The sequence below is a fragment of the Leuresthes tenuis genome, unplaced genomic scaffold (genome assembly GCF_036924035.1).
Source record: "Leuresthes tenuis unplaced genomic scaffold, fLeuTen1.0.hap1 SCAF_14, whole genome shotgun sequence".
Classification (NCBI taxonomy): Eukaryota; Metazoa; Chordata; class Actinopteri; order Atheriniformes; family Atherinopsidae; genus Leuresthes; species Leuresthes tenuis.
In genome coordinates this window covers 7,053,426-7,078,429 of record NW_027325368.1, presented here as the reverse complement: position 1 = coordinate 7,078,429, position 25,004 = coordinate 7,053,426, and the positions used below count along the sequence as shown (strand labels likewise).

At 40.5% G+C, this 25,004-nt stretch overlaps 4 protein-coding genes across 4 annotated transcripts; 2 read left to right on the top strand and 2 right to left on the bottom strand.

Moving 5' to 3' along the window:
* Positions 1 to 1,219: 1,219 nt before the first annotated feature.
* Positions 1,220 to 4,986, top strand: LOC140268722 (protein lifeguard 1). The gene is made up of 5 exons (XM_072363689.1): positions 1,220 to 1,520; positions 2,001 to 2,201; positions 2,660 to 2,788; positions 3,607 to 3,750; positions 4,733 to 4,986. Exons 1-5 carry the CDS (start codon positions 1,245 to 1,247, stop codon positions 4,865 to 4,867), a joined length of 885 nt encoding a protein of 294 aa, XP_072219790.1. The 5' UTR covers positions 1,220 to 1,244; the 3' UTR covers positions 4,868 to 4,986.
* A 113-nt stretch (positions 4,987 to 5,099) lies between these two features.
* Positions 5,100 to 13,031, bottom strand: parp2 (poly (ADP-ribose) polymerase 2). The gene is made up of 17 exons (XM_072363684.1): positions 12,877 to 13,031; positions 12,045 to 12,254; positions 11,534 to 11,704; positions 11,269 to 11,339; positions 10,209 to 10,259; positions 9,904 to 10,000; positions 9,713 to 9,788; positions 9,527 to 9,629; positions 9,267 to 9,420; positions 9,048 to 9,186; positions 8,876 to 8,939; positions 8,395 to 8,529; positions 7,985 to 8,112; positions 7,778 to 7,877; positions 7,554 to 7,652; positions 7,237 to 7,361; positions 5,100 to 5,791 (listed from the first exon to the last, which is right to left on the bottom strand). Exons 1-17 carry the CDS (start codon positions 12,947 to 12,949, stop codon positions 5,632 to 5,634), a joined length of 1,956 nt encoding a protein of 651 aa, XP_072219785.1. The 5' UTR covers positions 12,950 to 13,031; the 3' UTR covers positions 5,100 to 5,631.
* A 411-nt stretch (positions 13,032 to 13,442) lies between these two features.
* mettl17 (methyltransferase like 17) lies at positions 13,443 to 19,424 on the top strand. The gene is made up of 14 exons (XM_072364315.1): positions 13,443 to 13,597; positions 14,645 to 14,786; positions 14,879 to 15,028; positions 15,142 to 15,229; positions 15,467 to 15,548; positions 15,649 to 15,722; positions 15,798 to 15,892; positions 15,983 to 16,053; positions 16,769 to 16,876; positions 17,011 to 17,079; positions 17,180 to 17,230; positions 17,310 to 17,402; positions 17,553 to 17,749; positions 19,085 to 19,424. Exons 1-14 carry the CDS (start codon positions 13,529 to 13,531, stop codon positions 19,179 to 19,181), a joined length of 1,386 nt encoding a protein of 461 aa, XP_072220416.1. The 5' UTR covers positions 13,443 to 13,528; the 3' UTR covers positions 19,182 to 19,424.
* Positions 19,425 to 20,947: 1,523 nt separating this feature from the next.
* Positions 20,948 to 24,750, bottom strand: sdr39u1 (short chain dehydrogenase/reductase family 39U, member 1). The gene is made up of 6 exons (XM_072363480.1): positions 24,600 to 24,750; positions 23,862 to 23,968; positions 23,574 to 23,656; positions 22,016 to 22,137; positions 21,776 to 21,928; positions 20,948 to 21,397 (listed from the first exon to the last, which is right to left on the bottom strand). The coding sequence occupies exons 1-6, from the start codon at positions 24,613 to 24,615 to the stop codon at positions 20,970 to 20,972; spliced, it is 909 nt and encodes a 302-aa protein (XP_072219581.1). The 5' UTR covers positions 24,616 to 24,750; the 3' UTR covers positions 20,948 to 20,969.
* Positions 24,751 to 25,004: the final 254 nt, after the last annotated feature.

Genomic DNA, 25,004 nt, shown 5'->3' with positions numbered 1-25,004 from the left:
TATTAGAATGAGCTAAATTGTCTTTTTGTTTCTCTTTCTGTTTGAATTGAGGATGAAAATCAGAGATGCAAAAGTTCTGATGATCTCAGCTACAGACGCAAACAGTTGGTAAACATTTTCATGTCACAAATCTCAACACAGATTAAGCATTTACGAGTAAAAAATAGGTTTATACACCTTTTGTGCTGGCTTGGAGTTCATCATGAACTCATTGTACTCCTGTCGGGGCTGAGAAGACTTTAAACTAGGAGCGTCTGGACTTTTTGAGCTGATTGCATATGAAGCAAAGCAGGAGTTTCCAACACTGAGGCCTCGGACAAAAACTTTTTGTCATCACTTCGAACAAGCAGGAAGTGAAACTCCACCATAGGTTGGTGGGACATGTGAATGTCGTCACCATGTAGTGGGCGTTAGTGTTTTAGTTCCTCCTCACACAGCACAGTGTTGGACTGCTGGGGTTCGTCAACTCGAGAGACATCCACATTCAGAGGTAAGAGGCTCACTGACTTTATTCTCTATTACAGAACTAAAGTGAAAGGAAAGGTTTCATGTTTACCTCTGCTGCACTTTCTTTCTTTGTAATATTTAGTGATGGAAAGGACTGTTTGGTTATTAGTAACAATTTAAAGGGTCAATTAACTCAAATCACTGAACTCATCTATTCATGAGTGTACAGTTTTTAGAAGCCTTAATGATGTAGACATTAAAACAAGGGTTGGGTCTCGGATCAGACCGTTGTGGGTGCTCAGCCCCTGATGAGAGAGTCACTTGCAAACAGTGCTCTGTAAAGCTGTTCACCCCCCTTTAGAGAACATTTTATCTACAGAGGACATTTAGAGAAGCACAGCTATGAATCATACAACTAAAGATGGCTAAATTCCATTTAGCTGCTTCAGCTGTCGGTAGGTGTGCTTCGTTGTTTCTCACAGCGGAACAGATTTTCTTCATCTGTTCAGTAACATCTATGCTTCTCATCACCAAGTGAAACTATCACCACACTTGGCTGCAGTGTTTCCAAACCCTTCCTCACACTAAGTAAAAAGACACAACGCTGGTTTTCCCACAGTTACTGCTGAGTTTCAGAAAAGTGGCCCCTTAGCTCAGCTTTTACTTCCTCATGTCTACTCCACAATTTGGTAAAAAAGTATACAAACCCTGAACTACTCCCTTTTGCCGGTAAACATCCTTCTGCTTTGTTTTTTAGCCTTTGTATAAGTTTCATCTGTCTTTCAGCGTCATCCACAATGTCAGAAACATCATCCAAACAGACGATGGCTGCTCCAAGCTTTGATTCCTTCACCCCACTGCCTTATTCATACCAAGAACAGCAGCCTCCACCTTACTCTGCTGCCCCGGCAATGTACAACCCACCCAAAGCTGACACCGCTCACACCTACCAGCCCTCCACTGGATACGAGTCTTTCCAGGACATAATCCCAGAGGCTGCATCGGAAACAACCCCATTTATATCCTCATCGTCTTTTGATGACAAATCAGTGAGGAGAGGGTTTGTTAGAAAGGTTTGTGCACATTTAACTGGCAGATTCAGGAGAATAGTGTGAATGATGGAGGACTCTGAGAGACACATTTGGCTTCAGATGTGAAAATTTTTTTGCTACAAAACAACATATAATCGTTCATTTATTTTTGCATTTAAATCAAGTTTGCACTGGTTCTGTTTCCAGTTGGACCGACAGACGCTGGATGTTTCAGTTGCTTTTAATTTCGGGGCTTTTTTGATAAGAAAATAAGAAAAATTTGCTACTTTGACTTTCTGAACTCTTCATGTCACCAGTCTGAGGCAGCCGGGAGCAGGAATATGCCGTTAGCCCAACATGGCTGGTGCTTTACTGATTATTGTCACATTAAAGATGATGTGTGTATTCTTTTTGACCTTATAATCTATGTACTCCTGAGATGAGTTTTTTTTTTTGTTCAGCTACAGTTCAGATGTTTTAATGTTTTACATGAAATGTTGTACATCATCCTTTCTTGTACAGGTCTTTGCCATCCTGACTCTCCAGCTGCTGTTCACCTTCAGTGTCGTGTGTGTGTTCACCTTCTCCAGCGTGGTCAAAGAGGCGGTGCAGACCAACCTGTGGGTCTATCTCAGCTCCTTCATCATCTTCGCCGTGGTGGCGCTTTCCCTCAGTTTCTGTCAGTCTTTCAGCCGCCGTCACCCCTGGAACATCGTGGGACTGGTGGGTCACAGACACAGAAACTGAACCCTCCTCGTCAAAGAAGGCTTTGTAGTTGAAATAATTGTACCTGTTGAAAGAGAAGTTAAATATATTTTCAGTCATGTAGACAAACGCCAGCCTCGGAGCATCTTTGTCTAACAACTACTTCGATACAGAAAGACAAAGAGATCTTTTCTAAACATTAAGATGAGTTCAGAGAATCTTCTCTCTTTAATGTTTTCAAAAGAAAACCTCAGATTCCTCCACAGATGTTTGCAGATACGTGTAGGCTGGTGGAGGTTTTGTTCTGCATCTTTATGCGGTTACAGGCTTTTGCAACATTGTCTTTGTTAGCCACCGCCTGTAGAGCAGAACGATAAGAAGAGAAATCTGCACCTGAATGTGTTATTTACACAACAATAACATGAAGGATTCATATGATATAATGATGACTAATACACTGAATTTTATGGCTGCAGGCTGTCGTCACCCTGAGTTTGTCATACATGGTGGGGACCGTCGCCTCCTTTCACAACACCACGGCTGTGGTCATCACCATGGCTGTGACGCTGGTCATTTCTGTGGCAATCATCATTTTCTCTGCACAGGTTAGACGACCAGACTGAGCTGAAGAGCTGCTTTTCATGTTAAAATGACATCTGAGTTGATGTCAACCAGAGCAGCGTGCACACATCTGAGCTGACCTTCGGTTTTAAAGTCATTACTCAAATGTGAACAATACACGGTGCAAGTGCTGGAAAAAAAAAAGAGAAAGAAGGCAAAGAAAAGTTGATTTATCATTTGTTTTTTTATGTAAATTATTTTTAAAAACTGAATAATAGTCTTTGTTTCCAGCTCCTCCAAATGCAAAAATGAGCCAATTCTGTCTTTATATCACAGATAACTTAAAATCTTTCCAGTTTTCCATTGTGAGTTTGAAAAAAGAAGGCAGTGAAGTCATTACCGTGCTCTGTGGGAGACATCGATACACTCCTCTCCCTTTTTCTCTGACATTTAACAAACTAAAAACAGGTTTTATTGAATAGCTTAAAAAGTGTCCACTATGAAAACAGATGGAAGCTACAGTGTCTCCTTGTAATTCCAGCATAGTAAGATAAAAGCTGAATTGAAATGATTAATCAAATTGACTTTGTGCAGATCATGTGTCAGAAACTGAAGACTGAGTCCAAACTGTGAGGCTCCACAACAGATCTCACTTTAAAGATTTTATTTAGCCAATGAGAGCTGCTGTACTGTAAGGCATCTGGACCAGTGAAAAAATAATAACAAAAGAAATGAATCAAGTTATTATAAAAAGATAGATGCTAGTGGTGTGTTGGTGGGCCGTGCAAACTGTCAGCTATATGGAATTTATTTTATTGATTCAATTTCTCCATGAGTTCTCATCTTTCTGTGTCATCTCCAGACTCGATATGATTTCACTATTTGTTACGGCGTCCTGTTGGTCGTGGCTGTGGATCTCATCATGTTTGGGATCTTCTGCACCTTCTACTACTCCTACATCTCCGACATCGCCTACGGATGTCTGGGAGCTCTGCTCTATTCACTGGTGAGGACAACAGATGTGCATCATGGTGACAGTAATGCCATCAGTGACATAGACTTTGAGCCACGTCAGATATAAGTAATTAGGTTGTCCTGAACAAATGTCAAACACCACTGATACACGTGATTCTTGTGTTGTGAAGTGGCTCAGATAAAAACTGGGTTTGTGTAGTGTTCAACAAATTCATTTTAAGACCACAAAGAATTTACAACCTCGCTAATAATAATAAGAAAAGTGAGACAGTGTGAAAAATGTACATAAAAACAGAATCCTGTGATTTACAAATAATCTAAAAGCACAAAAACAACATATAAAATACAGAAACTGACATATTGTGCTGCTTTTTGGTAAATAGAAATTCAAATTAAACTTGAAAGCAACAACATGCCAAAAAACATAAAAAAATGAAAATAAAAATAGCTGGAGGAAGATCTCACAACCTCTTAGCTAAATTAGGGAAGTGGTTAAAATCATGATTACCATCGAAACCTCTAAAAACTGTGGTTAACATTTTGTGCAATTATCAAGTAAATATGGGGTTTACATGACTTTTGGCTCATTGCAGTCTGTTTTCATACATAAATAAAAAAGAGTTTAATCTAAAATGGGAAATATATTTATAAAAACCAATAATGACACAAGTTGATCATGACTTAACCTGAATGAGAAGCAGGAAGTCTATGGAATGAGTCATTAGAAAATAACAAAGGGAAACTGTTCTATCTAAAGTTAGAGGTCTGGTATGAAGGCACCACGGTGGGGTTAGTTTTAGTTACTGTGTTTAATGTAAAATTAATTAAATATTTTTCCTGGCTTGTACCAGGAAGCAGCATCAACACAAACAGCAGCAGCCAACATTTTAGTCGCCATGTGCTTTTCATACTGCGTTTTCTCTAAATGTAATAAATGCTAATAGCTTGTTATCGGCATGTAATCAAGCAGCAGTGACTCCTCACCCTGTTCTAAATCTCCCTCCCTGCCTCAGTTCCTGATGATCGACTGTCAGCTGATGATGGGGATGATGAGCTACCGCCTGGATCCAGAGGAATACATCAACGCTGCTCTCACGATCTACCTGGACATAGTCCTCATCTTCCTCTACCTGCTGGGGAGGAGGTGAAACTGGGTTCCCAGCACAGTTTATCGTTATGTATATACTCTAACAGCAACAATGAAAGAATCATGTTTCCTCAGAATCTTATCTTATTTTCACCTGAATAAAAATATTAGAAAGTATCATTAAGACTTGTTTCATTACATCCGAACTGTCTGGAGGAGTTCTACCAACAACTTTAATCTTTTCAGACAGATGCTGAATAACATCCAGAAGCAAACACCAAAGTGAAATAAACGTGGATAAAAACAGCTTTTATTGATAGGAAGGCATTCACCATTAAAGCAACGTGGACAAAATGTAGTGCAAAATGTTCTTCGGATCATCTTCATTTCAAGGATGATAAGTCCAGCGGCCACTGAAGTAAACCTGTAGTTTAACTCTAATAACCAAGAAAAAAATCTAAATATGTGACAGGGTCCAACATTACAGAGAGCTGACATGAATTTCAGAAAACTTGTTATTTTTCTCACTTGAATTTCTCACCTTCATAACCATCAATGACTCCTCCACTCTAAAGGTCCCTCAGACAGAAACAGGCTGCAGTTAAAAGCTTTAAAGAGTCAACGGTATCGTTGGACTGATCTGACACACTCAGAGGTAATTGAGTCACTCAGAAAGTTCCACCAGAATATTCTTTCACCAGAATCAGTAAGAGCGAAGATCTGCCTGGCAACAGTGTGCTCAGGTCTAACAGCTAATCCAAACGAACCCCAGACTCAACTGCACATGAAGCATAAAAGTCTCCTCTCTGCTTCATCAACATGTTTTCACCACAGTGAAGAATAGTTAAACTGGATCCTCAGCAGGTACCGCATGCGGATCTGTGCTGGGTTGTAAACAATGAACTCGTTGTAGAGGAGGGAGTAACTGCCGGTTTTACCGACTCCTGTTTTCACCCCGGGGCCCATCGGCACCGTTGCACCGTCCCTGAGGAGGAAAAAGAGAGACAGAGAATCAAACAAACTCCTGATGTCTCACATATTTCCTGTTTTTACAAACAAACTTAAAAGTTGTTGGAGCAAATAAACTAACGGGCAGAAATCAAAACACTGGTAACCATTTGGCAGCAATGTGACATTTGCTCCTAATCTTTAGAAAACAGTGGCCAATAACAGTCATCGTCATTGTTTAAATCATTAACAAATGCATCCATTATTTGCTCAACTAAAAGAGATGAAACAGAGGAAAAACAGCTAAATTTCCCCAGATTGCTGCATTTGTCGCTTAAGTGTCCTGTTCCTCTAATCCTCAGCCGAAAACAAAGGCATTCAGATGAATATATGCACCGATGAAGCCAACTCCTTTCTGCAGTGGGCGCACACCATCATCAGCGATTTGTGTGCAAAACAAAGTGCTCACTCACCAGCTAAAGGTCTGTATTCAACAACTACAGCTCCCAAAACAATGCGCCTCATATCAACTGCATGTGACATTTACACTGTGAGTGCTACGGTTTTTAATAATCAAGAAAAAGAAATAACTCAACCCTAAGCTATCCAGTTAAAGCCACTGACCACGGCTCTATGAGGTTGATTGAGAAGACGTCTTTAATAATTAAACTGTGCAGTCTGATGCGAACAGCTGCAGAAAGAAGGCAATTATAAATAGAAGCTGGTCCAAGAACTGTAAATAATGTTCCTCATTTAATCAGAAAGCACAATACATCCTCAGATGTCTTATCTGTATCGAGCTCGAGAGCTCAGAAACATTTGCTTCATAGTCATTTGCGACTTCCTTCAATTAAATTGAACAAGTAATCGAATAAAACAATCAGAGGTCCATCGTGGCAACTCAGACTTTCTTTTCAAGGTTGCCTGACAAAAATGAGAGCTGCGCTTCGTGCCCTGCTGACTGTTGTGTAACGAAAAGCCTGATTTGTTTTTTAATCTACAGAGGAGAAGAGGCACAGCGGGAGAAACAGCAGAACAAACGAGGGCACAGCGAGGTCAGTCCATTAGAGCGGCTGAGTCACCGCAGAGCAAACAGCATTTTGACTTTCTGTGACACAACCTGACATTTACATGAAGGTAAAAGTCTTTTTAGATGAGCAGTTTCTGCGTGTATAAAGCACCGTGAGGATGGAAAGCTCTCTGAGCGACAGTCACTCTACAGTAAGTCACGTCCTCTGGTAAAAGACACAGATGAGAACACAAATCAGATCAACGGAGAGGTAAAGAGCTGACGTTAACGCCGCTGAACTGGACGCATCACATGATTCCAGTGATCAGATAACTGTAAGTCATCGAGTTTAATTACTAAATGTAATTAATAAGCTTTGCCGTCAGAGAGTGTAATGATTTTTGTTGTGTAACCGTCAGACACGACCGAATCAATGTTTGACGTGTATGAAATCTGTAATGAGAGCGACTAACAGTGTGACAGAGTTTTTGGGGTCAGGTCCAGTCTGTCCCAGGCCCTTGGTGCTGTGTTTTCCAGCAGGCAGGTTGCTGGCCTCGTAGTCGGCGTCCAGCAGCTCGTTACAGTCTCCCAGGGCGACCTGTTGGAAACAGCGCAGCATCATATCTGAGCCAAATTGTTCAGTTCATGTTGGATTTACACATAACGCTGTATTTTCTACAGGCAGATAAATCAGGAGTCTGAGAGCGCCACCTACTGGTGCACCTTTATCTCTGGAAGAGCTATGACTGTGAGCTCAAAACAGGCGGATACTGAAAACAAAGGAACTCACCTCACACAGTAGCAGCAGTCCAACGTGGTTGTTCTGGTTGGCAAAACAGTAGTTGGCACTTTTTGATGACATGTCAGCAAAGTAGATACCTTTACCAAACTGAATCAGGAAGAAAATGTTGTTACATTCTGTCGTGAACGGCATGTATAAAAAGTCAAAAATGATATTATTTATCGTTTTACGATTTCTGTTAAAGAGTCAGAAGATTCGACCACTCATCCTACCATGTAACCAGTGACCGGAGCCTCAGGTGGGGCCACTCGGAGGCCCTTACTGAGGATGCCGACCCAGTTGGAGAGACGGGAACCGTGCCACAGCAGAGTCCTGGCAGACGCACACAAAGGGATGATTAACGTCGGTGGAAACTGAGAAATCAGTCTTCAAAGTCAACATCGGAGGTGACATAAACCAGCGGGGGTGTTTCTGCTGACCTGTTGTGTAAGTCTGAGAGGAAGCCGCCGCTCTCCCCGTCTCTGTCCACCGAGAAGATGTCAAGGACGGTCATGGTGAAGTCATTGTGGGTGGGGGCATGGGTGGACTGGAGATACTTTTCTATCACCTTCACACAGAGAGGAGGAGAGCCGTGTTAGCTGTGACTGAAAAAATGCATATTGTCACTAAATTTAATGCAAAAAAGGAATAAAAGTTACATAATAAACCACACAAGACAGTTAAAAGATAATTAATAGACCCCCTAAGTTACATGTGTGAAGAAAAAAATAAATAAAACAATAAGTAACTGGTAACAGCAAACATCTCACGGTATCTGAGGCTAAGTCCTAATGAGTGTTTTCAGACTGGCTTAGGTTTTAATTGTTTGTATAAGGTAAGTCAAACTGACCGCATATTCACGGCTGCTGGAATCCAGAGGCTGCAGTGCACACTGGAGGGAGTGGTACTGTCTGTCCAGAGGATGTTCATCACTTTCCTTACTGGACTGGACCATTTTAACTGCAATCTGGATGTCACTTAACGCCTTAAAGAGAAGACAGCAGACATTATACGTGTTATATGCGTTCTGTTCGGCATGCAGCAGAGCGACACAGAAACAGAATAAAAATGGATAACATCAAGGCTTCAGGATCATTTTGTTGGCTGAAATCAGTCTTTGAAATGAGCTGAAAACTGAAAAATCTGCAAACAGAAGCATCAAGATGCTGTTTTATTTTAAATGAGTGGATTAATTGATCTCATAATTAACCTATGAGATCTACAGTATGACTCAGTATCGGTAAAATCAATCCCAAAATTTTCATTTAAGGTACATCAGTGCTTCGAGTGGAAAAACATGTTCTGGAGCCCTGAATACTATTATATTTTACCTCCAAAAGAGCAATTTTTTCCTTCAGCTCATCTTCTGTGCGGATGATGGGGGGAGTTTTCAACCTGGAGAGTGACACCTTTTAGTTCCAGCAATATAAGAGACACTGGAAAAGATTAAGACATTATGTTTTCTGCAGCATCCTGCTTATGGCTCAGCTGCATACTACCTACCCAAAGTTATGTGGGATGCGGGTGTAAAACTGGTTGCATGCTTCCAACAGCTCCTTATGGCCGCCCTTCCTCTTCAAGCACTCCTCGATTTTCTTCAGGGCTGCGTAGCCTGCACGGATCTGCTCTGAGGTTAGCTTGCCTACGGATTAAATTTGAAAATATTAGAAGAGAGCATCACAATTAACTGCAGCTTTAATTTGATGTTAAGGCCTGAACAACCGAGAGGAGCTTTCCGGATGTCAAACTTCATCTCCAGCACACACTCCTCCATGGCTTTAAGGTCACAGATGAGCTCAAGGAGAGACTGAACCTTTGCATCCAGCTTCGAGGTCCTCTTTTGGGGTGCAGCATCAACCGTGGTCTGGTTGTCCTCCTGGAACTGTGAAAAACATTCATGAACACACTGACATGCTCCGCCATGAGGGACTTAGAAGGCCTTAAACCAAAGAGAAGACATGATCCTTGAGGCTTAAGCATACCTTTTCATTGGTACTGTAGTCCATGAACAGCATGTCATATTTTCCAGCTACTTTCTCAAAACTCTGCCGGTGTTCCCACTCGTTCTTTGTCTTGTCAATGAACCTGCAGCAACAGTTTCAGAATTTCACTCAAAGCCCTTCCACAGAGGACATCTAGAAACGTTTCAGTCAGCTAAACGTTCTCACTTTTTCTTGAAGACATCTTTGGCCTTCAGCAGGTCTCCACCACAGGCTGTGAGGCTGTTTTGACCCACTTTGCCCACTGTGGAAACAGCAGATAAAGAATTTTATCTGTCAGTTACACTGAAAGAAAAGAGCTTTGTTGTGAGCTTTTCCATGAATCTAATAAATAAATGATCAGCGAGCGGCTGTGTCACCTCTGCCCCATCTCATCCACACGCTGTAAGCCTTGGAGCTGTCATCTTCCAGCAGCTGGATCAGGTAGAATTTGTTGTTGTTGTGCTGAAGATTTGTCTGCAAAATAAGTCAGAAAGTGTTTGCTTTAAGTTTAAAAAACTATTCACCTCCTTACTGGTTAAAAAATGAAACTAAAGTTAGTTAAAGCTTAAAAAGCCTCATCAGTCCTCCTTCGGTGAACAGTTTAAGAGCTGCACGACAACAAATTGGATGTGACATCCAGAACATTTTCACTCAACTTAACGTTGAATATTTAACATGTTACCTGGTTCAGCATCACATCGTAAACATCATCTCCTTCACTGTAAACATGAGCCTGGAAGAGAAAAGGCAACTGCACTGTAAAAACACGTTTTGTATCAAACTTTTCAATATTTGTCTTAAAGTTTTAAGAGTTGAACAGGTTTAAAGACGCCTGATAAGTCTGATAAAAAGGGAAAAACACCTTTTTCCTCACATTTTTCACTGAATAAATTGTTATCTCTCGTAATCTAAAATGTTAAAGGCAACTGTTTTCTAACTAACTAACAGTCAATTTTACATAAGGTAATAAAAAATAGCCTATAATACCTTTTGCGTGTTTTTAATTTCCGAATGATCCCCAGAAACTGAGCAGAGTATTGTAATAGGGAGCTTTGTGAAACTCTTAAACTTGCTTCATAATTTAAGTCAAATCTAAAGTATTGGTAGCTCATCTGTAATAGATGCTGTAAGATGAATAGAATCTTACATATTTGGGATATCTTATGTCATGTAAAAAAGCCTTTCAAGCCTATCAAAAATGAAAATTCAGAGTGGGATCCCTGATTGATGTAACATGCAATGTCCCAACAGAATTGATTAATATGTTCTGACATCCTGATTGTGTTTGGTAAAAAGTCTCAAACCAAACCACATTTTACCAGCTACCACTTGTCAAAGATAAGAAGGAAAAAACCATCATAAATGCGAGTAATTTTTCTTTAAAAAATGAAAAACTTGGTTGTTTTGGTTGAGGACCAGATACTTAAAGCAGCTGCTGATTAAACTGAAAGCAAGTCAGATAAATCTGGACATTATTCTTATCAAACAGTTAAAACAGCCCAATTTTCCTGCCACTGACCGTTGTCTCATTCTGTTTTTGCATGACTGCTTATCTAAAAAATATAACATGACATTTAGACTCTGGTCAAATGTTTCTTTTGTTGCACGCAACATTTCACTGAATGCAGAAGCATTCACAGGACGGGGTGCAGCCCACAAGGGGAACTGTAACTGGGGTGATTTAAGAGGCCAGGAGTCAGGAGTTTCATATCTCCTGTGAATACACATAAAACATAAAGCACCTTTCCAAGTTTGGCTATGCATTCGGGATCCACTGGAGCTTTGCCCTTCATCACCACGGTTCTCACAACCTCTGCGAAGCAAAGGCAGATCAGAAACAAATCATTAATGTGGAAAGCTGATGGCCGGTTTCGTCTCTGACATTACAACATGGCGCCGGTGTTCACAGCCAGAATGAATGAATGTATCAGCAGCACTTCCACAGTTAAAGACTCTTGTTTTTAATGCTATTCCACATAAAGTGTGTAACAGTTAGATCTGCCTTACCTTCGCTTTTTACGTCCTCTTTGGGCACTTCTTCTGTTTTTGCCTGTCTCTTGCTTTGTCCTCTCCTCCTCTTCGCTGCAGGCTGCTCTTTGGTCTCCTCCTCCTCCTCTTTTTTAACTTCAACTAGTTCTTCAGCATGAGCAGCCTCATCACCAGCTCCATTTAAACTTTCTTAACACAAGAAAAGAATAGAAGGGGGGGGTGAGAGTTGAAATACATGCAGTAACATAGTTTATTTACACAACAATTAGTAGAAAACTCAACTGGAACTGTGTCAAATCGAATAAAGAATTCAATTAAATTGGAAAACCTCGACCAGACAAACTGAAGTAAGACCCAATAGTTACCATGACCACAGGATCCGTCTTCACATGGTTGTTTAAACAGTGAGAAGCTCCACACTGCATCAGTTAAGACTAAATATAACCACTGTTGTGCTTTTCCAACGTATTTGCTTAAAAAAAAAAATCAAGGTTTTGATTTCTTTTCGGATAGGCAAAGTACTACAAACCTGGTTTTACAATCTGAGAGCGAACTTTCCTCTTGTACTTTGTCACAGGATTAATCTGGACCATCTTCTTCAGATCAACTTCGTATGCAGTCCCCAAGCCCAGGTTCAGAGTGACAGATGTCTGCCCCGAAGAGACGGCGGAGTCCAGCAAGGCACCGGCTGCAGGCGGGTACGGTTCCCACTGTCCTTCATCACCTTTCCACTGCCACACTGACGCAAAGGGGCAATCACAGTGAATCACAGTGTAATTGCAAAGATTTAGGGGCAACAAAGATAAAGAATCAAAGCCCAAAAAGACCAAAAGTAAGGTCTAGCTGAATTAAATTAAATTTCTTAATGAAATACGTTTACTTGCTTTTGTTTGATTGCTTACATTTCCACATGTTCATTTTCTATGTGCCAATAATTTCAGTTGTCATTGTTCTATTAAAACAACCCTTAAAAATTAATCTTCTTGAAAGATTGAAAAGTTGTTAAACTCTGCTTGATGAAAATCCAATATTTTAGTTGATTTCACGTGTAACATAATCAAATAATCTCTTTAAAAGCTGGCATGATAAATTAACAAAACAATAAATAAAGCGGATATCAGTTTTACCCCAAACTGTGAACGCCTTATTAGAAATGCACACTTGAGACAAGCTAAATCTAGCACTAAATGTAGGCTCCATTAAATATAGTACTTCGTTTTGGACTGTCCTATTGTTCATAGATGTAGTAAAAAAATAAAAATCATAAATGAATTGATGTGTTAGCTGTCCGGACTAAGTGACGTAGTTAAACTGCAACCGGTAACCGTTGCTGTCCCGTGTAGCTAAAAACAAGCACCAACCTGTTTTACCCTTAACTTCTTCATTTTCTATGGCGCTCTGATTTTTATTTCTCGAGCCTCTGGTTCGTCTCATGTTTGTCTATAACAATATATGTAGATGCCAGCTGTGGTAGAGGGTGCAAAGTCGGGGCGGGAAACTGCTTTAGCTTCTGCCTTCGTTTTTGCAATTGTCTTTTCCGGGTCAGTGATGAGCGAGTACTGCTAAAGATCGTTTATTATAAAGACTACTCACTCTACTATTAAAACAAAGCGAGAAGAAATTCTGTACGCTTGCCTACTGGCAGTTACAAATGCTACGGCTATGCAGATTATGGCTGAAACCACTTGGAATAAAGCCGAGTTTGAACAAAAATGTTAGTTTAGATATGACTTTTGATATATTCTGTTCATACGTTCATTTTTCCAAAAGTGCGAAACTTCTCTAAAAGTAAAATGTTGGCGACGTTGGACAGCATCCGTTTACACGGGCAGAGTGAAGACTCGTTTTAGATCTCTTCATGAGGGAACAAAACTTTGAAGCTAAAGGGTTCCGCTTTAGCTAATGGTCGGAATTATTTTTTTGAAGGGATGCAGACGCATAGCGTGTTATATCAAGGTGTAGATATAAAAGTACAATTTTACGCCGTTTGAACCCCGCTCAGGCACCAAAGACATGGCATCGAGGAGCTATAGAGTCTGTGCCATCTGTCAGAGGGTGGCTGGGGTGAAGATGATGTTCAGGGTACGTACTGTTAGTGGGTGTTATTGGAGGCAGCATCTTTACTGTGGAGGTCAGATAATAACATTTATGTGCGTCTCTCTCTAAACCATCACTTTGGTCGATGACACAAATGTTAGTCCGAATTGTGTGTCAATCCATAAATTAAAGTTTGTGCCACTTAATCTGTCGTCACTTTTTATACACTTCTTTCTGTTTAATTCTCGATTGAAAATACTTATAATACTTAGAACTTATTCCGCAATTTATTCATTCTGATGAGCAGCTATCTGCTTTATTTTTTGGATTGTATGCTGTTTTATCTTTCTAACCTGCTTTTTTGTCCTTGAAATATATGATTAATTTAAATAAGAGTTTATACATGGCACTTGTAATTATGTTGTAGCTCTGGGAAATAAGGACATATCATAATTTCCTGTCTTTCAAGCAGCTCCTAATAACAACAGACTTTGATCACGTCCATCTATCATTCAGCCATTACTTAGTTTATTATTGTCATTATTATTATTATTATTATTATTATTATTATTATTATTATTATTATTATTATCACTGTCTTCTCAGAACAAGAACTAAAGACAATCTACTAGTATTGGTTCATAATACAGTCTGAGCACAACAGTACAACTAGTCACCACGTTAACATGAGCACAGAGAAGATACGAAGGCAAACTGTGAGCAGATTAACAGTCATTCTTAGTGACTTCAACACCGTATATGTGGGTGCTTCTCTAGTACGAGGAACAAGGAAGCAACTTGAGCATCACCCGGGACACACAGTCTATCACTGACTGGACAAAACAGGGCAGAATCTATATGTGATGTAAACACTACAAAGGTTAAACAAAGGACAAAGTTTGAATCATTGGCCAGACTCCTAATGGTCATTGAATTGTGCATTTCTCATATATAAGTTAACTTAAATGCATTAGAAGAAGATCAGAGTGGGGGTTAATCAGTGAAGACATCATTATTGTCTTAACCCACAATCTTATTTCAATTTAACTCAAAAGTGATTAAAACTGTGATAATTTAAACCTTTTATTTTAGGGAATGAGTGCTGTGGCTCACCCACAGCCCCAGGCAGACTTCCTGAAAGGTGAACTACACAGGAAGCACCCAGGTGTGACCAACCTGAAGACTCTGCGACTACCTGAGGAGCTCCAGATTGCTGCGCAGTCCGTTATTCACAGTAAGTTCATTTATCTTCATCAGATCCTCTAATCTCTGTGACACACAATTTAGACAAACTGCTCTGCCACTCGTCTGTCTCTCCACCTGTAGGAGCTCAGGTGCCCCAGCTTCCTGAGCGCATTCGCAAACTCACAAACTTCCTGTGGAGCCGGAAGCGAGCAGTCGAGGATGTGACGCTGAGGCAGAAGGGGGTAAGCCTGGAGAAGGAACTCTGGGAGAAAGCCATGCAGAAGAGAGGAGGTGGGTGACGGATGCATCAGGTGATAATAACAGATATAATCGAGAGCTGTGAGCTGTGAGCTGTGAGTTTATGATGCAACGGCAGGAGAAAATAAATGTGCTTCCTTTTGCAGATATCGATGAGCAGGTGCTGGAGGACCGCATCAGGAAGAAGGTTTTCTCAGAGCTCAGAAGAACGACATATCACTGGACTCCCCTGAAGTAGCGCATTTTATCCATCGTATATGTTGCTCTATTTAGGCTGATTTGTGCCAGTGCTGACAAATATTTAACAATTTAACCCTTAGATCTTAAATGAGGAACTGTTTTGTTGGTTCATTTTAATACATGAATCTAATGTTGACATATCAGGCTGTAAACTGTGATGTCAGTCCTGCAGCCACACGTCAGAGCTTAAGTTTGAGGTGTAGTAGGTGTAGCTCACTGTCTGTGTTTCAGGTTCGATGAAGAGATGGGTGTTGTGTACATGGCAGCTCGGCTTGCTGGAGGCTATGCCGCAGTGAGGAGAGCTCTAAATGAGGTAATGAAGTGATCTGGATGAGATTATGACCCCTGGAATTCTGCTTTTATCAGTCCTAAATGAACATTTCTCTCTTTTTTTGTTTTTTTTGTTAATTCAGATAAAGAAGAGGGATCCCTCGTTTGCTCCCCAGTCACTCCTGGATTTTGGTTCAGGACTTGGAACAGTTGCCTGGTTGGTGTGCAAATAAATACAGAGTTTTTAAACTGAATTTAAACTATCAGTTGAGTGTGTCTTCCTCTGCCACAGGGCGTCACACTCCTGCTGGGGCGACTCTTTCAGGGAGATGGTGTGTGTGGACAGCTCTGGACCGATGAACATTTTAGCAGAACGACTTCTCAAAGGTACACACAGACTGTTAAGTTCCTGTTTTTTAATGCAAAGATGTAGGATTTAAAGATAAACTGAGCATTTGTGTGGATTCTGCTGCACAGGCGATGATGAAAGAGCCGAACCTCACATCAAACAGGTTTATTTCAGACAGTTTCTGCCCGTCTCTCCTAAGGTAAGATCCCCCTTTTTTTTCATTTTTGCCACAGAAAAAAAAAATTTGTTTATTGTGAGAAAGTCACTTTCGTCAAAAAAATTATACATCCAAATCTTTTCAGTTTTAAAAATAATCGTCTTGGATCCAACAGCAACTTGGAACAAGATGCTTTTTTTGTTGAAGATGTTCATGTTCCTTTTGTGTGCATATTGTGCTGGTTCTGTTGTTTAATCATTGATGATGAACTGTTGAATATGTTGGGTCAGGACAAGCTTGTAAAAGTTTGAGATCTTATATTTTACCAAATATAAGATATGTATATTAATATGTCGTATTATTATATATTTTACTTAAATTGAAAACAATGGTCTGGAATCAGTATTATTCACATACATATAACCTGAAGTTTGAGCAGCTAAGAGACTGTTGGTTGGTGATAAGATTTTTTTTTCCCCCAGATTTCTGAAGATGCAGTGGTTGTCTCACAAAATATCCAGAATAGATCTATTTTTGCATTGTTATTTTTGATAAAAGTGGTGTTGGCTTGTGTCGGTAAAAAGAAAAAAAGAGAAAGAGAGACAAACATGAACAGAAATCAGTGAAAATTTTAGAATGATGAGTACAGCGTGAGGTTAAAAAGTTGACCAAAATACAGAAAATGCCGTGAATCCTTTGAGTAATTTGGATGTTGTTACTGTTGCAGATTGTGTGACTGTCCAGCTTCTTCTTGCAGGTGCAGTTTGATATGGTGGTCGCGGCTTTCAGCCTGTCGGAGCTTCCCGATGCCAAAGAGCGAGAAGAGGCAGTGATCACTCTGTGGAGAAAGACAAGCTCATACCTGGTCAGTTTAAACAATGACAAAAATGGTTCATCTTAATACTTAGTGACCAAATACAAAAGCACATTTATTAGAAATATTACGGTAATGTCGTTTTCCTGGGAGTTGATAATGTGTTTAACATCTTTTTACTTCAGGTGTTGGTAGAAAACGGCACCAAAGAGGGTCATCAAATGCTTATGGAGGCCAGAGACACTTTAGTAAAGGTACTACAGTTTAGTAACTAAGACAGCAGCCTAATGTGGCTTGGTGATGTTGGGTAAAATATTTAACACAGTTACTCAAATTGAAATGCTTGTTCTCCAGAAAAAAGAGAAAACTGTCCACGACCCCAGGCCAGCATCAGTGTTTGCTCCGGTACGTTGAACTTCTTCCACTGTCAGCCAGCTGTGCCTCAGTGTTGTTGCAGCTCCTCACTGTTGTTCGGTTTTTCCAGTGTTCTCACAAAATGATGTGTCCCAAACTGGCTCATGAGTCCGTTACACCCTGCAACTTCCAGCAGAAGTACCATCCTCTTCCTCTGCCCGGGGTAAGACTCAGCTCTTTGAAATCAAGAGCAGGTGATCAGAATACTTTTAATTGGAGGCAGTTAAGCTTTGAGAGTTTATTTTCTTTAGGCGAATAAACGGTTGGAATCTTAAAATAAGACTGAATGACTTCCACGTCTATCCTCTTTCAGCACAACGACCGTCAGACAGAGAAGTTCATCTACCTGATACTGAGTCGAACAGAACCGGCGAAATCGGAAACAGAGGGTGTGGAGTGGGCCAGGCTGATCGCTCCGGTGTTACGCAGGACACGACACGTGCACTGCAGGATGTGCTGCCCTGATGGACAGCTGCAACACTTAGTGGTGACGGCACGAAAACACAGCAGGTAAAACATCCTGCATCACGCCAACAGATCGGGAGAGCCAGTGTTTCGCTTTGAATGATAACATGTGGAGCAAAACGTGGTTCTGGGGTCGGCGCCCCTTTGGCTCACCTGTCAGAGCGCCCTCACCTCACACAGTCCTGCACACAGCTTCCACGGTTCGAATCCATCAAGGTTTCTTTATTGTTAGTCATCCTCTTTTTGTCTCCCCCACTTTTTTGTCTCTCTTGTCATTCTTCTTTAATGATATACCTGATATACTATCAACCAGTGATAAATAACTATAGAGAAGGCAAAGTTTGTTTGTTTGGACACCGCATTTTGCTCTCGATTGCTCTAAAGGCTAACTTCAGGATGCTGTTTCTTCTCTCAAACTGTTTGATCAAACTCCGAAATCATATCTCAGTCCATTTCTTATCTTCATAACCAAATCTTAAAAACATCTGTTCACCAAAAGTAGGAAAAAAAGTGGAATTTTTAATGAGATTCAATATTAAAACACATCATTATTATCAATACAATCACTCACAAATCTACAACACATACAAACATCCATACAGTTAACACATCTCTAGTGTATTTTGGTTGTATTGTAATTTATTTACTTTAATAAATTAGCCTAAAATACAGAGATCAGATTTAAGCTCAGGCTTTTTAATAAGCAGATCTAGCATTCAGCTTCTCCCGGTAAGGTCTAATCTCCTTTCTTCTTCTTCCTTTACCCACTCTTCTCCTCTCCACTAGATTTTACGTTTTTAGTCAAACAAAAAAAAAGTCTAACCAGTCAAAAATGGTCTTATTTAGAGGTAATGGGAGAGCATTCCTCACAAGATGGCGCCCTGTCCCAGCTGACAACACGTTTGTCAACAAGGTGTGTTGTCATTACTGGATTCAACTCACCTCCCAACTCCTATACTCATGTTAAACAACTTATTTAGCTGCCAATAAGTATCTGTCAACCAAAAGGCCCATTGGTCATGGATCTGGGAGCAGATCTTATGTAGATCAGAACATGAAGGCAGATGATGAACGTTTAGAAGAAAAATGTGTGGAAAAAATAGATCATCTGACATCAAACAATATGTTGCTTCATTTTACTGCAAAAAAAAGTGAACCTCCTCGGTCTAAACTCAAGTAACCGCACAAGAAATCCAGAATGTTTTGACTGAAATCAGGAACTTTGTGATCGGAGAAGACGTCAAAGCTTGAAATAGAGCAGACGTGAAGTGTCGCTTTTGTAATCTTGTAGTCTGCGATCCTCTGTAATCCGGACCTTTCACATCTCTTGTCATTCGACGCTCCTGGATTCGCCTGTTGATTGAGTTTTATCTCCTTCAGAGACGTGTACCGCTGTGCTCGGAACAGCGACTGGGGAGATCAGGTGCCGGTCATCCAGAAAGTCGAGGAGGACGCCGTCCACTCTGAATCAGAGTGAAGACGGGAGCATCTCCCATCAAAGGGATCAAACCTTCAACCAAACACACATCTGCTGCTGACTGCATAAAACAACTGCATTTCTCATCATTTTTCTACTCACCTTTGTTGTTTGTGACCTTCAGTAAACTGGGAATATTCTTTTCTTTAAACTGAAACGTGACCTTTAAAAAGTTCCAATTAGAAGTTTTTTTCTTGTGTATGTTTTGTTGCTCTGAATTCAAATGTACCTTTGTCTGAATAAATAGGATAATTTTATGTGGAGTGGGTCAAAGAAAATCTGATTCGGTGATTTACTGGCCGCCATTTTCTTAGGAAGCTATTTTTCTGTCCTTTTTATCTTGTTCCCTGTGAGCTGACTGGTAGAATGTGAATCCACAGCTATTTTTTTCAACTTTCATTTATCTCTCCTCGTTTAATACTCTCAGCCAGGCAAAACAAGATATTTGGCTCCGTAAACTTGCAGTGGGATTTTTTTGGTGTGTGTTGACTAAACGATTGAGAAAATAATCAGAATTATAAATAATCAGAGTATAAGCCCTGCATCCTCCTCTCGTTCCAACGTACGTGACAGGAAGCAAATGCTGCTCGAAAGGACAAACAAAAAAACACATTTTTATAACATTATCTGTAGAACTTCAGCTCCTGTGCATCCTCAGTGTATGTGAGGATATCACCACGCTGCTCTAAAGTACTTTCTCAGAAATGTTTATTTTGTTCTTCATTATAACAAAGAGCTCAGCACAACACTGCAATCATAACGAACAATACTACCAGACTTATAGCTTAGTTCAGTGCTTTGGGATTTTATTTGGCTGTCTTTGACCTAATCTGCATCATCAAACATGACAGCTGAATACAATCCTTTGCAGATCCATTCGTTTATTTGCTGTCGTTGACCCAGCACCCAGTTCAGTGGATCCTGGGATGTGCACCAGTTGAGTTTTATGAGCGAGGTTCAGATAACTGAATCTTTAATGAATCGAAGTTGCTGTGGAAATGGAAACTAGGAGAAATTTCTTTCAGCTGACTGTATTCACGACTAAAGCTGATGTCATATTTTGCTTTGTCATTTACTCACGACTGAAAGATGTTCTTCAGACAAATACATTCTGATTCAAACAGAATTTAGAAAGGAAGCCACACTTTAAGGACAAGAGGGAAGAAAACAAGTGCTGGTCTCTGCTCATACTTCAAACAAGCCTGGGAAGGGAATCTTAACCTTAACCCATCACTACGATTTTCAACCCTCAACTCTCAACTCATCTGTTTCCTCTGGACCCTTATCGTCCATCATTTAAATTACATCCATTTACCAGATGCTTTTATCAAAACAACTCAGAAATGAGGACCGCATTGTGGGGTTCAGCATCATCTAAAGGATCCTGCAACATCTAAGTAATCTGGACAATTTTCCAACCGACGACCTCCTGAGCCGTAGTCGCCATTTAGCCTCTTCATTCTGCCCACTGATTATTTTTCTTGTCTGTGCAACATAGTGGACAGTCAACACATCAGTTTGGCAAAAGACACCATGGAAACTAGTGATGGGAGTTTTTCCTCAGATATATTTTTAATGAAAAGCATGAACAGATGCCCAGAATTATATTCAAATTCCAGTTTTTAAAACAAGACTCCTTCACTGGTTTTATGTGATATGAAAACGGCAACCAACCTCAAATCTGAAGAATGTTTTCACTTTTATCCACATATGAGCCCATGTATATTTGTTTAAAGTCATGGGATACAGTAAATAGGAACACAAAATGACAGAAATTTCCTTTGTTTATTAACTCCCGACAATCTGCTTCAAGGCCGATGTTAGGTCAGGGTACTTGTACTGAAACCCAGACTCTAAAGTCCTCTTCGGTATGACTTTCTGGCCCTCAGTGAGGATCACGGCCCTCTCAGAGCCCATCAGGGTGTTCATGACAAAGCCAGGCACAGGAAAGATGGTGGGCCTCCTCAGGGACCGACCTAGTTCTTTAGTGAACTCGTAGTTGGTGTTGAGCGAGGGTGCGACTCCATTGTACACCTGCGGTGAGGGGAACGGAGCGTCAGCAGGGGGCTCCAGAGAGTGGGCGATGATTCCTGCCAGGTCCGAAACATGGATCCAGGGAAAGGGCTGCCTTCCAGAACCAAGGGTGCCCCCGAGGCCGAGCCAGAACGGGAGCAGCATTTGCTTCATGGCACCACCGTCACGACCCAGCACTGCCCCTAGTGGCCAGAGGGGTGAAATGAAGAAGACAGCAGGACAAAAAAAGTTTTTAATTTAGCATCTTTTGTTGTAAAAGTCCCAAACCAGCTTAGTCTGTGTTCCCTAAAGACAAAGAGCCTCGCTGTTGACCCAGCAGGTATCTAGTTACGCTTTATTTGACTCTTTTACCTTCCTCACACCATAAATTCAATACAGTTGACCAATACATCTTCAGAGTTTAAGCAAAAAGCTAAAATGTGACAATGTTTGTATACTTGAATATTACTGCTTCTCCAATTGAGAAGCAAAAATCTAGAGTCAATGTGCAAATTCATCAGCCTGCTGAATAAATAATGAGGGTCCTCTCAGATACTGGGAATCACTATCGTGGTACATACCGGGCCGGATGACAACTTGTCTGGTGTTTTTTGCCACATTCTCAGGAAGACGCGCCGCACCTTCCCACTCTTTCACAAGTTTTGAGAGGAGGTCAAACGGCGTCCACTCGCTGTCTTCTGTATACTCCGCTGACACACTGGGTTTGTAGCAAGCTGCAAATAAAGCAGTAAAAATGGAGCGTTAATGTGTCCGTCTATATTAGTTCAACTGGTCTGCTTCACAACCAGCCAGACACGTACCTACACCTGATACCAGCACCCAGGAGTGAGGTGGACTGGGGGATGCAGCGATGGCTTGAGATAGAGCTTTTGTAGTGTCAACGCGACTGGTGAACAAATCCTTTCTATAGCTTTCATTCCACCTTAAACAAACAACAGAAAAATAGGTCAAAATCTAGTGTTACAAACAACAGACAGAATTACTGATTAGTATGAGATGTACAGGATGGCTCAATACAGATAAGAGATAGAAAATGAAGATAAATGTCAAATGTGACTTTTCGTCATTTTTCTTCCAAACGTGTGTGTGTGTTAGTGTTGTTTAGTACAGTTTAGATTATTCCGGTTTCAAGTTTTCCGACAGATTTTGGAGACTGGCTGTAAAATGTTGCTCCCTTTCATCCTCAAGAGCATAAATGAGGTCTGTGCAGAACTCTGATACTCTGTATTGACTTCTTGATTTAAGCTGGTTCTTCAGCTCATCCGAAATATACCGGATTAGTGTTAAAGTCGATGCTTTGTGCAGATTACCTTGTGAGGCAATGTAAGAGAATCCCGGAGGGTTTTGAGCTGGTTCGTTACTGCAAGAGTAAAAGTGTGCCACAGCATCAGGACTGAAGAGGATTCTCTTCATTGAACAAAGAGCAGCTCAGGCGGGTTTTCTTGGTGGAAAAGATTTTTTTTACTCTTCTGACAGTCTACCACAAAAATTAGATCTATTAACATGCTCGACCTGTGGCAAATTATTAATACAATTAACTTGAAGTTCACAAATGATAGATACGATTCATTCAGTCAACTGCTGCCCCATTTCCAAACAGTTTCCCTAAACGACTTCTCAGATTGTGTAACAAATGCCTGTCAACTGGTGTATGGGGCCACTGTCTTGCTGACACCAGAGAATTTATTTCCAAAACTGTCACCACAAAGTTGAAAACAATAAGACCTAACGGAAGCCAGCAAGAGGATGAAAAACATCAACTGAAGTGTGAATCGATTTGTCTTTAGTTTATCAACCACAAAACATTGGTGCGTTTGAAAAATTGCTGTCACTAAGACTCCGAGTCTGTCCCAGCACCCACTTTATTTATTTATTTACATACATTTCTTGCAATTAAATAACTAATTTTATTCACAGAAAATCCAACCTAATCAATTCATCCATTAATTTGATATGCACTGAAAATAAAAAGAAATAAAAAACAACCCATTTCTTATTTCATTCTAGTGGCCTTTTACCCCCGACGATATTAATACTGTTGAATAAAGAAAGAATAAAATATGTGCGGTTTGTCTTCGTTTCACAACATACTTGACTCTTCAGTGCTTTGGAAACATACCAACACACAGTTTCACAAGGCTTAGTGTCTGGCACAATATTTTTGGTAACTCTGCTTCAATCTTCTGGTTGTATTCCTGCTGCACGGTTTATCATCCGACTTAGCAGTACAAAGCAGCTATTTGTATCTACATCAGTGTCCCGGCCATCACTGACACATATCCACAAGCCTGCAGTCTAACAGACACAGGAAATATTGGTGGTCTCTTTAATCTGTGGTTCTGCTTATTTGATACTCACCATCGAAGCGGGTTCATGATATTCTCTCCTGCCAGGTTAACAGCACCATCACATGGTGGGAGGCCATTAGACTCCAATTCACCCTGCAGGAGCCAGGAGGAGCAGTGGATTTGTAGAAAAGCACAGCGATTTGGCATAGTGATGGAGAGGAGAAAAAAATAAATGATTGTACATTTCAACATACTGGTTGAAAAAGTTAATTTGAAGCTATTTGGCCTGAATCACAAGCTCTTAAATTGACCTTGATCTCTTCTTTTATTGTCACTCTGTATCAACTTGAGATCATACCCATGTTATCTTCCCTGGTCCTGGTTGGCGAGATATCACTGTGACCTCATGGCCCTTGTCTCTTAGCAGGCGCGTCAGCTCACGGCCCACAAAGCCAGATCCGCCTCCTGCAAGGACAACAATAAAGAGAAAAATGTCCAAACAGAGCGAACAGAATAATAAAAGGTTACAACTATGACCATGAGAAACAACAACTTTTAATATGAAGAGGAAAGGTTCTCATATTGGCCCTAAGTTTTAAAAAGTTAATAAATCAATTGTACAGACTCAAATACCATGAGGTAACCACAGCAGGAATCTTGTTGTTGAAAATGTAAAGTTTTTCTTCAGAGCATTTCAAAGAGGTGTTGATTAAACTTTATCTTTTTTGCTGTTTAAATTGATTGCATCTGTTATTTAACCTAGCCTCTCTGATAGCAGTTGAATGGGCAAAAATCACAAGCAGTGCGCATGCGTATGATGCACGCTTACAAAACAAGATTCTGCCTTCCTTGACCGAACTTAGCTTGAATAACAATAATAAAAAGAAACCTCAGAAACAGTGTTAACTGTATGATTCAAAGGCTGATACGCGGCTTATAGACCAACTACATATGTTAGTTGACTAAAACATTAATGCTGCTCAATTATTGGCTGGAGATTTAATATTAGCTAACAGCTAGCTAGTAGCGTTATGTCACACTGACCTTTCCGAGTAGCTTTTATAAAAAGAACTAACTCTGTAAACGATGCACATACCTATTAAGACTCTCATCGCCAGCAAACTACCGCCAGGCGCTAAGTTTAAATCTCTGACAGTAGCAGTTTCTCACACCTTGCCCGTCCGACTGTGCTGCTTTGACACTGTTCGCAACTTATTTGATCATTTCTGGACCAATGGGCGTCCCGTAGTCCAGGCAGGCAGATACGTAATTTTGTAGTTCTATTGTATCTTGGCTGTAGTCAGTGATGGAAACACCTGCAGATCACTGGTTTCACGGATGTTTTCATCACAGCGAGGATGCAATGTAAAAAGAGGTTGTTTTATTAAATTCATTAATAAAGGGAAATTTGGGGAAATTAGATGTTTAATTGTTATTCATATATAAAGATGTACGGTTAAAAAAACGATGAGTAGAGGTATATTGAGTAGTTGTTTGCCAA

Coding starts and splice junctions, on each gene's coding strand:
- LOC140268722 (XM_072363689.1), top strand. CDS start 1,245: ATGTCAGAAACATCATCCAAACAGACGATGGCTGCTCCAAGCTTTGAT. Junction 1,521..2,000: donor GGAGAGGGTTTGTTAGAAAG/GTTTGTGCACAT, acceptor TTTCTTGTACAG/GTCTTTGCCATCCTGACTCT. Junction 2,202..2,659: donor CCTGGAACATCGTGGGACTG/GTGGGTCACAGA, acceptor TTATGGCTGCAG/GCTGTCGTCACCCTGAGTTT.
- parp2 (XM_072363684.1), bottom strand. CDS start 12,949: ATGAGACGAACCAGAGGCTCGAGAAATAAAAATCAGAGCGCCATAGAA. Junction 8,113..8,394: donor CCAGCAGCCGTGAATATGCG/GTCAGTTTGACT, acceptor CTCTGTGTGAAG/GTGATAGAAAAGTATCTCCA. Junction 7,653..7,777: donor CTCCGGTCACTGGTTACATG/GTAGGATGAGTG, acceptor TTCCTGATTCAG/TTTGGTAAAGGTATCTACTT.
- mettl17 (XM_072364315.1), top strand. CDS start 13,529: ATGGCATCGAGGAGCTATAGAGTCTGTGCCATCTGTCAGAGGGTGGCT. Junction 15,723..15,797: donor GGACTTGGAACAGTTGCCTG/GTTGGTGTGCAA, acceptor CCTCTGCCACAG/GGCGTCACACTCCTGCTGGG. Junction 16,877..17,010: donor GAAAGACAAGCTCATACCTG/GTCAGTTTAAAC, acceptor TTTTTACTTCAG/GTGTTGGTAGAAAACGGCAC.
- sdr39u1 (XM_072363480.1), bottom strand. Junction 23,657..23,861: donor GACCAGGGAAGATAACATGG/GTATGATCTCAA, acceptor TGGCTCCTGCAG/GGTGAATTGGAGTCTAATGG. Junction 21,929..22,015: donor GGTGCTGGTATCAGGTGTAG/GTACGTGTCTGG, acceptor CTTTATTTGCAG/CTTGCTACAAACCCAGTGTG.